The sequence below is a fragment of the Mesocricetus auratus genome, unplaced genomic scaffold (assembly GCF_017639785.1).
Source record: "Mesocricetus auratus isolate SY011 unplaced genomic scaffold, BCM_Maur_2.0 Super-Scaffold_100022, whole genome shotgun sequence".
NCBI classification, from domain to species: domain Eukaryota; kingdom Metazoa; phylum Chordata; class Mammalia; order Rodentia; family Cricetidae; genus Mesocricetus; species Mesocricetus auratus.
In genome coordinates, this window is record NW_024429203.1 from 10,918,517 (window position 1) to 10,933,807 (window position 15,291).

Genomic DNA, 15,291 nt, shown 5'->3' on the forward strand with positions numbered 1-15,291 from the left:
CTTGTTACCTGGGTTTGACGTCAGAGACACCTCCCCAAACAGTGGAGAGAGATCTACAAGTTGTCCTCTGCCCTCTCAATACACACTATAAAAAATAGTAGTAGTTATTATCTATGGACATGTAACATTACTGCTATAGTATAAACCATTTAGCTGAATCCTTAAAAATGGGTAATTATTTAGTACATAAATCTTATCTTTTCAAACTTAATAAAAAAAACAAAGACTGATTATTTATGACACATGAACAGAATATTAGAACTGTCTTGCTCACTGTGAGCCCTTCTGGTGTCTGTGTGGTGTAGTCATGTGTGTGCACATATTCAGGCCAGAGGTCATGTTGGAGGCCTTCCTCTGTCTCCACCTCATCTTATGAGACAGAGTCTCTCACGTAATGTAACGAGGGAGAAAAGTCAATTTTTGCTTTGTTGTTTTGTTTTTCAAGACGAGGTTTCTCTATGTAGCCCTGGCTATCCTGAAACTCACTGTGTAAACCAGGCTGACCTCAAAGATGTGCACCACCACCACACAGCTGAGAAGAATAAATTTAACAGATGGCTCAAATTAGATCTAAAGATCTCCTCAGGTGTCAGTGTTATTGCCTCCCTCACCTGTGGTAATGTATTTTGGACCAACTACAAGTGTTCCACTCATCTGTGACCGAAACTGTTCTTGAAACACGCAGACTATAGTTATTCACATAGGTCAGGCAAGGAAGGTCTAAGAAGTCTACATTCACTAAGTAACAACCCTATTTCTGAGGACCACACTGCCACTCGAAGCTTTGTTCAAGCTGGCACTAAACTTTGGCACCAGCAATGTGACAACCAAGGGTAAAACTTCAGAACTTCAGAATGGCAGGTCACACACATCTGGCCCTGGCACCTAGCCACATGCCATGAGTCATTTTCCTTCCCCCTGAGAACGTGCACTAATCTGATTACACAATTTGAAGAGGATGAACTGTAGGGAACAGAGGACCTTTTCCTTGGCTGCTCTCTTTAGTGCCGTTTCTCAACTATCCTTCTTAGCATGGATTTCAAATGGTTAATGTTAAGGGTAGCAGTGTACTGCTTTGCAGGCAATGCTTCTCTTTGGTGTCCTGGATAAGACTCATCCTCCAGAGGCAGTTAGTTCCAGAGAAGTCTACCACCAACACAAGGAAGCACCAGGTACTCATAGGGAGAAATTCATCCAATAACTTCATTTTAACAGATGTAGATACTTTACTGTGAGACAACAGCAAAGCTTAAGGGATGGGAAGGAGCACTTTTAAAAGGCAACAAAAAGCACTTACCAAGACATTTGAACGGAATAACGATGTGACTCTTGCACTGCTTTTTGTCCCTGCGACACCAGTTATCAATACTGACTGGCTGGTTTGCTTCCATCACATTTGTGATCTGCAGCTCTGGATATATCTGTTTAAGAAAAACAACAGCAAATCCACACACTAAACCTGCTGTAGATGGGTATTTCTGCCTCCACCCATATGCCACGCCAACCTCCAGTTTTATTACACTATTATGTGCTCTAATGACAAAAATATACTCCAACTATTAGCTTTTTTTTGTTTTGTTTTTTTTTGTTTCTCACTATTTATAACAGATAATACCCAATTTCCTCTAGTAAAAAAATTTTTTTTCAGAACAGCATCAGCCAATGGGAGAGCAGAATCATCTGTCTTGCATATTTTGTGACAGCATACATTCTAAACTGGTCATTAAACCTGCCGATGCCCTTTTCAACCTCGGCCACATTCATCAGAATGGATATGTACAGGTTCACAAACTTGCCAGCCTCATTCTGCATGTGAGGCTGCACCTGCTCCCTCCAGTTCTGGTGAGAGCAGACAGGACAAAGGCTAGTTTTCTTCTGATAGCTCATATTTCTGATGCCTCCCATGGACTGCATTTAAAGGGGAGTCTGTATGTAAGGCAAATGCAGCAGGTTTTCAACCCAACACAGATCTGACTGGGTATCAAGTTCACACATAGGATGTGTATATAACACTGAGCTCTTGAAGTGAAGATAGAGTCAAATCTATAAAGTACGTACTAACGAATTTAAACCATACTTCACCCCTAGTCCTACATGTGAGACTTCAAAAGAAGTTAAGCTCACATTCTTCTGCTACTGAAGCAAAGGGTTAAGTTGAATCATATCTATAGGACCCTTCACAACACTGGCAGCTTTCAATGAACAAGCAAAACCCACAAATTTACACGTGACATATTTTGCTTTCCATCTTTGTAGAACAGAACTAGGTACCTACCAACCTTCTGCAAAGAACTGAGCTCACAACTCAAACAAGCAAAACCTCTGCACTATTAGAAACAAAGGGCTGGAGCTCCAGTTCTTAGCACTTTGGTCTTGGGCAGGGGAACACATACAACCCTGACCCAGAAAGAGAAGGGGGTGTTAGCTTTCTAGCAACACTCTTACCTCCTGGCAGTACTGAAGAACTTCTTCCTTTGTTCCAAGGCAGCTCTTCGTGCCTGTTGGGTCAGGCTCCCATTTCCCAGTCTGAATGTTCACGTGCATGTTCAGCTTCCCACAAAACATGGCAATTTGAGGCTCAGCAACAGCAAAGCCCGTCCCAGCATTGGCTGCAAGAGCCTATAAAGACAAGCCAGAGGTTTTGGGTTTAGTCAAAAGCTATGCAGACAGGCACAGTCATTTAACAGTTGATAGAGGATCAACATCTTAGAACCAAACTACTCAATACAGGTCTGTCTATTATACTTTAAGATCTGAAAGCTGAGGAAGAACCGAATGGTGGATGGAAGGCGCTGAAGAATGAATCCTGTAGGACATTCTGATATGGTCTGAAAAAAAAAAAGAATCACCAAGCTGCCAAGATGGCTTAGCAGGTAAAGGCGCTTGTTGTCAAGCCTTTTGACCTGAGTTTGATCCCCAGGACCCATGTGGTGGAAGGAGAGAGCTGACTCCTGCAAGTTGCCCTCAGACCTCCATGTGTGCTAAGGCCTTTACACCCACTCAACAGCCACCCAACCCTAGGGGGGGAAAGTAATAAATTACCAAAAACTACGTAGAACTGAAGTCCCTTCAAATTTCAAAACAAATAAAAGGACATTCAACTTTGTATTTATGGAAACTAATCCCTAAGTATGAACAGGTTTATACTGACTGACTCCTATGGTAAGTTTGAGTGTCTGAATATCAGAAAGAATGGCCAGTCTCTACACGCCTCTGTTGGTCTGTCTCAAACTGCAGTTGGTAGGAATAGTTATGATTCAGCATCAACTTTGTTATTTCTTTTTCAAAATGTCTCATAATCTCAGATATTTACTTTTTCTCTTTCTCCCCTTTTGGTACTGGAGACTCAAACTAGGGTCTCACACATGCTAGGCCTAAACTCTATCACTGAACTCTAGCCCTACCTTTTCCATACATTTTTATTTTGAGACAAGGTTACTCAAGCTTGTCTTGAACTCTTCTGCCTCGGATTCCTGAATGATTGGGATGGTAGGTCTCTGGTACTTTATATAAACTAATTCTTGACCCAAGAAGTATGCCAGAATCTAAAAATGACCTCTATGTGTATCTGAAGTGAAAAGCTAATGGGAACTCTAACCCTACTACTGTCTACTTGAAATACCTCGAATCTGATTGCTTCTGTTCTAATACAAGCTACACATTTCTTCACATACAAAACATGAAAACAGAGAGCAGCTAAAACTTCTAATAATTTATTTATTCTTCATCATCCGACAAAGAAATCTTCATCAGGCAACTGTATTAAAGGGCTAAAGGTTTTCAGTATACAAGCATGCACAAGCAACCATGACCCTACTTCCTTAGTACTCCATCTAGTATCAAGTCAAAACATACACTAAAAAAACTGACTAGATTCATGGTCCTAAAGAGGAAAAGAACATAGAACTGAGAAAACATTAAACAGAACCTGACCTCAGTTTGAGTAGAGAGCTAATAGAGGAAGCTTCCAGAGGAATGTGAGGTTTGTGTGGAGGTGTGGAGACTACAAAGGAAGGACAGACCTGCAAGAGAGCCAGGTTTACACTGACGGGCAGCACAAGGATCTCAGCCTTCACCCCTGCAAGTGCTGAGAGATTTTAAATCAAAGCTATCACTCCCTGGAGAGATGGCTCAGTGGTTAAGAGCACTGGCTACTCTTCCAGAGGTCCTGAATTCAATTCCTAGCAACCACATGGTGGCTCACAACCATCTACAATGAGATCTGGTGCCCTCTTCTGGCCTACAGGCATACATCAGACAGAATACTGGTTGCATAATAAAAAAAAATCTTTAAAAAAAAAAAGCTATCACTCCCAATGCCTTTTCTGGTTGCAGAGTAGAACTGTAAGTAAGCAGGGGAAGGGCTCGGACTGCCGAAGTCCATGGGTAGTGCTTGTTTGGGCTAAGGTGATGTGCAGTAAGAGACTCAAGATCACATAGAGAAAACAGCAAGATATGGTGATAGAGTATATATGAGGAATGAAGAAGAGGCCATCAAGTAAGGTTATTTGCAATATGCCCAGTATGCAAGGCTCCTATTAAGCAACGGGTCCTTGGAGAACATCTGTGCATTTGGTGCTACATTAGTCCTTTATCCTTGGAGCTATGTCCCATGACCCCCAGTGGATGCTTAAAACTAGAGTACGCTGAACTGAATATATGCATATATTCCCATGTCATAATAAAGCTTAATGTGTAAATTAAGCATAGTAGGAAATAAATACCAAAGGGTTGGAGAGATGGATCAGCAGTTAAAAAGACTCAGGTTCAAATCCCAGCACCTACACAGTGATTCACAACCAGCTGTACCTCCAGTTCTAGAGAAACAGGTATTCTCTTCTGGTCTCTGCATGCACTAAACATATGCATAGCATATACATGCAAGTAAAGCACCCATATACATAAAATTAAAATTTTTTAAAAGAGGGAAAAACAAATCTGAAATAATTTATTTCCTCATTACAAATGAAGTAAATTTAAAGATTAAGGGTTCTTAATGTTTCAACCATGTATGATCTTGTATGAATCCTTTAACACTGAAGGCAGCTACTGAACAAATACGATTTAGGGTGCCATATCAAATCATTCTTAAGACTGGGAGGACAGAGGAAAGCATTTGGCCCTTATGTCCCCAGAATGAACATAGATAAAGTGTTGATTTGTTGTGTGAGCTCACTGAGCCACGACATTGAAACAGTCAATTCGAGTGCATTCCTCAGCCAGGACTCCATTCCACACGTTACTCATTATGGTTGTTGGCTACAAGACCACAAGAGTTTCAACTGTATAAATGCTCAGTTAATGGGTCAACCACGGAGGTCAATACATCAGTGTAAGTGCATTTGATTTCTGCACTGAGATGGTCAGTGTTATCTTCCCTAAAGAGTCTAAAGTATCAGAGGTTAAAGCAACAGAAAGGAGAGCAAAACAGCCAGATCCTCACATCAGTTACCACCAAGAAAAAGAGTAACTGGAATCAATCCAGACAGTTAATAGGATACAGTGATTCACTTCGGAGTTCAGAAAGATTAATCCTTGTGGTCATGAGAGACTCTCAAGACAGTATCCTCTGAAATATAAAAGGCCTCTGTGGGCCACATTTAAGAATCAACTAATCAAACATACCCCGACCTCACCTAGAATGTGACAGGGTCACTGTTCTATGATGTTTGCACTTCTTTACTTGGAAATGCTCTTATTTAATGTGCTCTCCATTTCCTTAAGCACCAACTGTGCTTTGATCCATTACTTCAACATATAAATCAATCTGCTTCCTAATCTAACATGTTACAAATGGGACTTCACTGCCGAGTCAGCACTTGTGAGATCCTGTGAACTTGGAATCCTCTATGAGAGAAAATTAATGCTCCCACGTGTGGGCACTTAAGCCCCAGTCCCTGTGATCCATGCACACGGCAGCACTTTCAGGGTTTTGAAAACAAACTGCATCAATTGCTTTCCTACCCAGTGCCTCACTTTACTTAATAATTCATTCTTAATAAGAAATGCCATTTTATTAATTTGGCTCAGAAAGAGTTCAGCTATCCAAGGAAAGGAATTCGACTTAGTAGAAGGACCTCCTAATAATCTGAAGCAGCTTAAAGCATTTACAGTCAGTGTACAAAATGTAAGTCAGAGCCTGCAACAAGTCCGTTCGTCTGTCCTTAACATCACTTCAAGAGCCCAGCCCCTGGGTGGAGCTCATAAGCCATCTCAGTGTGAACAGCTCTCCTACCTCAAAGCTCATGCTTTCCTCACTAAAGCTACTGCCCCACGGTTTGATGAATAAAGGAGAGCCTATGTAGCATCTTCCCAAGTGCAGGGTTTTCTCCTGCAGGGTGGGAATGAGGATTCCTTAGATGGAAAAGCAGTGTTTACAGCCATACTCCACTCAGCTCAGCTCTCAGAAACACCAGTGAAGCAGGTTTCTGCTCATCTAGCTATGCTTACAGCCTAATGGTAAGACACTCTTATTCAAATGTCCTGTCCATTACATCTTAAAGTCTTCAAAAAGAAAAATTACATAAATCAAAAACTGAAGAGCCTTTATGCCATTTTCACTCTTGTTTAATAATTGAGAGGCTAGAAGGATGGCTCAGTGGTCAAGAGAACTGGCCTGCTCTTCCAGAACCCAGGTTCAATTCCCAGGACCCGCATGGCACACCTGTCTGTAACTCCAGTTCCTGACATTCTGACAGTCACATAGACATCCATGCAAGCAAAACATCGATGGACATACAAACAAACAAACAAACAAAACACCTAGCCTCATGACCCACAATTCTAACAATCACACCTTTAATCTCAGCACTCAGGAGGTAGAGGCTAGTGGATCTGAGTTCCAGGCCAGCCTGGTCTACAGAGAGTTCCACACAGGAACCTTGCCTTAAAATATAAATATAACAATTTAAATATATGCCCACAAACTTTTCACCAAAGATTTCTTATCAAAACAAAGTGAAACACATTCTGTTCTTAGCATTCATCAAGATTTTTGCCTCAGGAGAAAGAACATGAAGTTGGGGTGGAGCAATCTGGAAGAAGCTGGGGGAAAGGATATTATCAGGTTATATGAAATTTTTCACAAATAGTAAGGAAGGAAAAGCCTCTCTCAAGCTGTGATTAACTACAAAAGGGAAGGCAATCAGAGTGAGAACACTAGTGTGAATGTCACCAGCACCGAGACATTCAAGGAAACCAGTCAGGAAAAAAGACTGAGAACAGTTACAAATCAGCAAAGACCAGATACAAACAAGGAATGAATGCAATGTGGGAGCTTAAACAGGATCATGGAACAGGAAAAGGACATCAGTGGGGGAAACCAGACCAATCATTTGCATAAGCTGTGCCAACACAAGCTCCTGTACGTGCTCTGTGGGTTATGTAAGATATTAATTCCACAGCCAAGCATAGGAGAATTCTGCAGTATTGTCAACTTCTATTTAAGGTCAAACCCTGAATCAAATAAAAATATCTGAGAGCTGGTGTAGCTTATCAGAACAGCACCTGCTCAGCACGTACAACAAGTGGGATAGTGTCCAGCACCACCAAAATAACTAGTGCTTTTGTTTTAATCCTCATCAAACTGCCTACATTTCACTTTGGAGGGCATACTTTCAATTTTACAAATCCAACTGTCAAAAAGACAAGACAAACTGGGTCTGGTGGCATGTACCTGGGAAGGTTGGAGGAGGAGGATTGTTTGAGCCCAGAAGTTTGAGGAAAGACTCAGTCAGGTCTTACCTCAAAAAGGAGATGGGGGTAAAAGGAGAGAGGGAAGGAAAAGACAACCAGTAAGGATTATCAGAACGCACTCAATACCTGAAAAGCAAACACCCTAACATAGCATATCATAGATATTACACATATTAAGCACTTTGGCTGCTGATAAAAGTGTGACTGCATGATGGTTAAACCTCTCAATTTGACTTTTAGAATCACTTAGAAGACAGTACCTCTAGGCATGTCTATGAGGTCATTCCCACTATGTACACACTTTGTGGGCAGGGGTTTCAGACTGAAAACAAAGGAAGTGGCATAGCACACATTTACCTCTGCTTCCTGACTAAGGTAATCCAAATCCCAAACTCCTGCTGCCCCAGCCAGAGATTCCCTTAGCACCACATGGTACCTACCATGAAACTCTTTGCGCTCAAACCATTACTCAAAAAATACACCTTTCTATTCTCAAGTTGCCTTTGTCGGGAATTTTGCAGGAGCAACAGAAAGGGTTAACTGATATACTATGGTTTAGAGCAGTGGTTCTCAACCTTCCTAATGCTGTGACCTTTTAATGCAGTTCCTCATGTTGTGCTGACCCCCAAGCATGAAATATTTTGTTGCTACTTCTTTAACTGTAATTTTGATACTCTGAATCATAGTATAAAATATCTAAATGCAACCCCAAAGGGGTGAGAATCCACAGGTTGAGAATCAGTGGTTCAGAACCTTCGTAGCATCTTCTCCAGCACAAGAGGAAAAGTTTAGCCGACCTTCAAGCATTTCAACTCACTATTTGACAAAACAGCAGAACTCTTAAGCAATACAAGAAAAAAAAAGTTCTGACAAGGCTGGAGAGACAAGCTCAGTGGTTGTGAGCACTACTGCTGTTGCACAGGATCTGGGGTCAGTTCCCAGCACCCAGATGGTAGCTTATGTAACCTTAGGTGATACAATGCTCTCTTTTGGCCTCTGCATACATATATACATATAAGCAGGCAAACACTTAGACATAAAATGCAAATAAATGGCTTATTCTAATGATGGCATTACAAATGAAAAAAATTTATTTTATATTTATTTATTTACGTTTTTCAAGACAGGGTTTCTCTGTATTGTTTTGGAGGCTGTCCTGGAACTTGCTCTGTAGACCAGGCTGGCCTCAAACTTACAGAGATCTGCCTGCCTCTATCTCCCAAGTGCTAGGGTTAAAGGCGCGTGCCACCAATGCCTGGCACAAATGAAAAATTTTACATTGTGTGTGTGTGTGTGTGTGTGTGTGTGTGTGTGTGTGTGTGTGTGTGTGTGTGTGTGTACACGTGCATGCACATGCCATGGTACTTATGTGGAAGTCAGAGGCCAACCTTCAGGAGTTGATTCTCTCCCCTTCTACCAAATGGGATTCAGGGTTGGAACTGGGGTCAGAAGTCTTCATAGCACATATTGATCTATTTCTCCAGGCTACCTCCCAAAGTTCTTGTACTTTATTATATTCCAACTTAATTCTAATTAGAAAGAGGTGACACTAGGTATAGGAGGAAATTCAAAACATTAAAAGCTGTTATTCTTACACTGATGCATATCAGTTGTTAAGTGTTGTTTTCAGACACAATAGTTTGTACAAATAACCTCACTGTTAGATATGTAAATACTAAAGCAGAAATGAAGTACCATTTCCAAGATTGAAAATGGTTTAGACTATCTCCAGGGTTTTTTTATAGGAACATGGTAATTTGTCCAACTGGATTATATTGGTAAAAATCCAAACACTATAATCAAATAGAAGTTTGACTTCCACTTTACAGGAGATGGAAACTGAGTCTTTCATAACAAAAACTGTAGAAAATATATTGATGCTTAAAACTGGTTCCTGTCCCTGCCCAGTTGCTATCATAACACAGGAAGTCTAACAAACTTATTTCCAGGTGTAAGAGCCACTAGGGTCCTGTCTTGGATAAACAGCCTCATAAGTGATGCATGAGGTGGTAGCAAAGGATGTGACTGTAAGTCCAGTTCCATCACTTGTAAACCTCTGGAGGTTACCTAACACTCTAAGTCTACTTTTTCTATTGAAATGACAGGCCAGGAGGGCTGGAGAGATGGCTCAACAATTATGAGCACTGGTTGCTCTTCTAGAGAACCTAGGTCAATTCCCCAGCATCTACATGGTGGCTCGTGGCTGTGACTCCAGCTTCAGGGAATCCAATGCCCTCTTCTGGCCTCCACAGACACCATGCATACTTGGTGCACAGACATAATCCATACCCATAAAATAAAAATTTAGAAAAAAACTTTCAAAAGCCAAGCCAAACATAGTGACTTATACCTGACTTATACTTGGGACAGGATGGGAGAATAAAGAGGACTATTACAAATTCAAGGCCACTGTGGGCTACAGTGTGAGACTTGGGGCGGGGTGCCACTGGGAAGATGGTAAGCTGTATGAACAAGGATGAATGAGCACCCAGCATGAGAAAGACTACGCAACACCAGGGTCTGTGATGCCAACGGTGGTGAAGTAGACTGGTGAGCCCCCGGTTTAGTGAGAGACCCTGTCTCAAGAGGGGACATTGTTTAACTCCTGAGGAATAACACTCAAGGTGAGCGTCTGGCCTTCATAAGAGTGCAAGCCCCATGTTGTGTGTCTTATTAAACTTGGAAAGGGATTAAAAAAATACGGTTGCATTACTGCTTCATACTTTCTTTTGTGGGACATTTTTTTTTTTGAGACAGGGTTTCTGTGTATTGTTTTGGAGGCTGTCCTGGAACTCGCCCTGTAGACCAGGCTAGCCTTGAACTCACAGAGATCCGCCTGCCTCTGCCTCCTGAGTGCTGGGATTAAAGGCATGCGCCACCAATGCCCGGCTTGCCCTGTCATTTTTAAAAGAAAACTACTGGGAGCTGCTGGTTTCATGTCTCTGAACCACTTTCCAGCTGAATTAGAAGTGAGGTCAAGATGAACCTGCTGCTACTACCAAGGCTTCTGACACTGAGCTATTACAGGGGCTGGTGAGATGGCTCAGCAAGCAAAGTGCTTGCCACACAAGCCAGATGATCCGAGTTCAATACCCAAAACCCGCGTAAAGGTAGAGTTTTACTCCACAAAGTTGTTCTCTGACCTCCACAAAAGAACTATGGCATCGCCTCCATACACATACAAAATATTAACAACAGCCTCTATGTTATTTCTTTATTGTTTTATTTTATTTTTTGTGAACTTCAAACATATATATATATATATATATATATATATATGATGTACTTTGATTATATTCACCCTCAATCGGTTTTCTTGATATCATTCCATCTACTTATTAGCTGCAAAATCTTACAGGAAGTTAATCCTTCTTGATCTAATGTTTTACATGAAAGAATTTTAGTTTATATAGTAGATGAGAAAACTACAATTCAAAGAGTGAGGCTTTTGTTCACTCTGTAACAGTCTACTTTCTCAAGGAATACCAGTTGGCATTTACTGAATCACATTTCTCTCCAATGACACAGCAGTCATTTGCCAAACTCTGCAAAGCATGCCAGCTAACTGCAGAAATCAGGGTGCCAAGGGGTTTCTGTATTAATACAGTATGATCTAAATCATGTGAGCCTGGGCTTAATCTATTAACTCTTTGGCACTAGCATTACTTAGGCTGTTACTAAGAGCTGAGTGTGCAAGATTAGGGAAAATGTACAGGAATGGATTTACTTAAATTTTAAAGGGGAGAAATGATTTCAAGTAACAAATACCCAAGAAATGCTATGGATTAAATTTTCATAATGAATTACATTCAATCTAAATTATTCTTAGTGAGTCACATAATGGAAATGATGGAGTGTTTTCTACTGAGTACCCAAACACAAGCCTGGCAATCCTCTTACATTATAAGCAGCCTCTGGTTGATCTGATGCTCTAGGATGTTTTGTTTTTATATGTATCAAATCACTGTCAATCAAGTAATTGTAAGCATCTTTTAAGTCTTATAAATCATATTTCTTAAAATATTCCACTTACCAGATAATTTTACTAAAATGAGTATTTAACTTGGAGATGTTACCAAGGTTGAGAAACTACCCAACATTCAGTTTTAGCTAAAACGTTACGTAACTACACAGTGTCAAGATTTCAAATATGACTAGACAGTGTGTCAGAGTGACAGAGGATGTCCTTCTGTATGTTGTGAATGTGTTTCTCCTATTGGTTGATGAACAAAGCTGGTTTGGTCAATGGACAGGCAGGAAGTATAGACAGGGTGATCAGAGTAGGAGAATGCTGGGAAGAGGAGGACAGAGGTAAATCACCAGAGAGACGCCATGTAGCTGCTGAGCAAGCAAGAGTCCAGGCATCATTAGTAAAGCCAAGACTACATGGAGATGCACAGATTAATAGAAATGGGTTAATAATTATGACAGAGCTAGCCAACAAGAAGCCTGAGCAATAGGCTAAGCAGTTGATAATTAATATAAGCATCTGTGTGTTTCTTTGGGACTAAATGGCTGTGGGACCGGGCAGGACAGAAACTTTCATCTACATCAGAGAGTTGAAACTGACTCCACACCAGCTCACTTTCCCTTTAGTATAGTTAGGGAAAGAAAACTATCCATGTAACTGGAAACACTGATGATTTCATATACAGGATTATTGGGGGGTGGGAGGGATTTAGACAGGGTTTCTCTGTGCTGCCCTGGCTGTCCTGGAACTGACTCTGTAGCTCAGACTGGCCTCAAACTCACAGAGTTCCACCTGCCTCTGCCTCCCAAGTTCTCGGATTAAAGGCCTGCACCAACGCCAGGTTACAGGATCATTTTTAAAAATATTTTATTTTATTATGTATACAGTCATTTTTTTTTTAATCTGTGCACATGCTTGCACACCAGGAGAAGGCATCAGATCTCATTATAGATGGTTGTGAGCCACCATGTGGTTGCCGGGAATTGAACTCAGGATCTCTGGAAGAACCCACAGTGCTCTTAACCTCTGAACCATCTCTCCAGCCCCAGGATCATTTTTTAATGTTCATTTTCATGTGTGTCTTTTGCTTACAGCTTACATGTAAGTCTGTGCACCATGCACATACACTGCCTGTAGAGGCCAGAAAAGGGTGTCATATCCCCATGGGACTGTTAAAGACCATTTTCAGCTGCTATGTGGGTGCTGAGAATTGTCTACTGAAGAACAGCCATCTCCTAGCTCCTAGAACCATTTTTACTGATGCTTAAAATCAGACATCCCCCAGAAACCAACCAGGGAGCTAATAAGGTTCACAACAGAAGTTTGGTGGCATCCTGAAAAGTGAGAACTACAGAGTGGTGGTGTAGCTAAGTGGCAGAATGTTTGCCTAGACTGCAGGAGGTTCTGGGTTCAAACTTCAGCAATGCACCATAACAAAGAGCTGGAGGTAGTGGGCCAAACACAAGTCCTGGTACTAGTGCATGCTCATGGTATGTAAGAAGATGCCTTCTTTTGAGACTGGTGTCCTGAGTTCTAAGATACCTTCCTTCTTTCCACCTTGTGTTATTGAAGTCATAAAACGACAGCAATGGTATGCAGCTAGCCTTTCCTTAAAAAAAATTATTTTATAATGTGAAGTAATTGCAATCTTATTCACCCAAAACTTCCTTACTGGGCTCCTGAGATAGCTCAGTGGTAAGGTCATTTGCTGTGAAGCAGAATTTGATCCCTGAGGCCCATGTGATCAAAGGATTGAACAGACTCTGGTTGCCACATGTACACTGCGGATAACAAAATAAATATTTAAAAAAATAAAAAAACAAATACTAGAAGTCACAGAACTAGCTTTTTATTTCTAAGAGTCTATGATGTTGAATGGGTGAATCACCTGTATCTCTCTTTGTAACTAAAAAAAAAATTTCTAATGACTAAATTATTTTCATAGGACAGGAAAAAGCTTAAGAAAAAAAGAGAAAAATTTAAACAGTTCTGTTAGGGTATTTTCCTAAGTGCAAGCAATATTAATATATCAATCTTGATTAGCAAGTTTTAACGTTAATGTTCATTAAAACTGTAAGAATAAGAAAAATATGAAATTGCCCCACCCTCTTCAAGTTCAAAACAAGTCAAAGGACATCTTTCTCATGGTTTATGTAGCATTTAAATTTAAAAGTAAATAGACTGCACTATCAGCATGCACCAGATCTGCTCTCAAACAATAATTCTTCCTGCCTTGGACCAACGCCCATGTGCATTACTGTAATTATCAGCAATTAAAAAAATAAGGTAATAAAGCTAATACACTCCAAAACTCGGTATGTTTACTGCTTGCCGAACGGGCCATTAATTATCCTTTCTTGGTACTAGCACCTAACTACTAAGCAAACGCATAAAGGGGAGCAGGAAAAGTTACACTCAAGTTCAAGAAGTAAGGAAGGATGAAGATACAGTGAACACCCTAAGCGGCAGGAAATGCAACAGCACTTTAGTACTGTAGCCAGGTGGCCACCAGGGCGCTGGGTCAGCCTTTGCCCTCCAGGATGCAGTCTCCACCCAACTCTGGGTTCCAGAAACAATAGTTTGTTCCAAAAGATCAATAGCATGGCAAGTATTGTCTGCAAGGCCCACAGTGGAACAGCCCTGATGGAGTCCATCTTCCCACATTCAAGACCACTCTCACTGTTAGGCTGAGCCTCGGTGCCTCATCCCATGTTCTTCCTTTCCTGGTCTTCCCAAAGCAAATGTGCTCTCACCTTTCAGGACTCTTCTCAGTGGACATCCTCAGAGGCTGCCTGCCAGTCCTAGCCAAGTAAAGGTTCCTCCTGTGCTTGCCATGTCCATATCACAGAGACAGAATTTAAGTAACTTTTCCTAACCTCTACCTAGCAATAGTACCTAGAATATAGCAAGTAATCAATTATTCCCAGAAGACAGTCAGGCTCTAAACCCTGGATTTCGTTTGTATATTTCCCTAAAGTGCAGTCAACACAGCATTAACTTATGTATCAGCACATCCACAAACACAAACACGAGCTGAAGAAGTGGCTAATAGTGCCTGCTGCTCGTGCAGAGTTCTAACAACTGCACCAGGCAGCTCACACCACCCCACAGCTCCAGAGAATCCGATGCGCTCTTCAGGCCTCTACAGGCACTTGTGTGTATGTGACATGAATTCAGACATACACACATACACATTTGCTTTAAAAAAAAGTCTTTTAGAAGAAACTAAGCAAAAATATATGACTAAATAAACAACTCTATGCAGATGGAAAGCTTCAATTTTGAAAGCCATAATCTTTTCCAAATGACTTTTCACAGACATGGTTTGAAAAGCTACACACTACAAGGCAGGAGCACACAACCCTCAGAGGACTTCAGTCTTTCATCTGCTGTTTACCTCCTTTTTTCTTAACACATCCTTGGCATTTTCTTGGTTTTTTGAGACCAGACACTAAAATTTTGTCTTTTAATTTGAAAAGGTGATGTTTATTTGTAGGACAGGACATTTGGGCCATGCCATGTGTAGAAGTCAGAGGACAACTTCCAGAAGTCAGCGCTTCTACCTAGTAAGTCATGGGAATTGAGGTTGGAGTGTCAGACTTGGCCCTAAGCACTTGCTTTACCCA

General features: G+C 41.1%; 1 protein-coding gene across 4 annotated transcripts in view; it reads right to left on the reverse strand.

Annotated features, from left to right (window-relative positions):
* The window catches only part of Aplp2 (amyloid beta precursor like protein 2), a 64,145-nt gene that overhangs the window by 24,979 nt on the left and 23,875 nt on the right, over positions 1-15,291 (reverse strand). For all 4 annotated transcript variants that reach the window (XM_005084444.4, XM_013123925.3, XM_013123924.3 and 1 more), the window contains exons 2-3: positions 2,446-2,619; positions 1,298-1,421 (exon numbers count right to left, since the gene is read on the reverse strand). In XM_005084444.4, the coding sequence (XP_005084501.1) occupies positions 1,298-1,421; positions 2,446-2,619 (298 nt within the window). The remainder of the gene's footprint in view (positions 1-1,297; positions 1,422-2,445; positions 2,620-15,291) is intronic.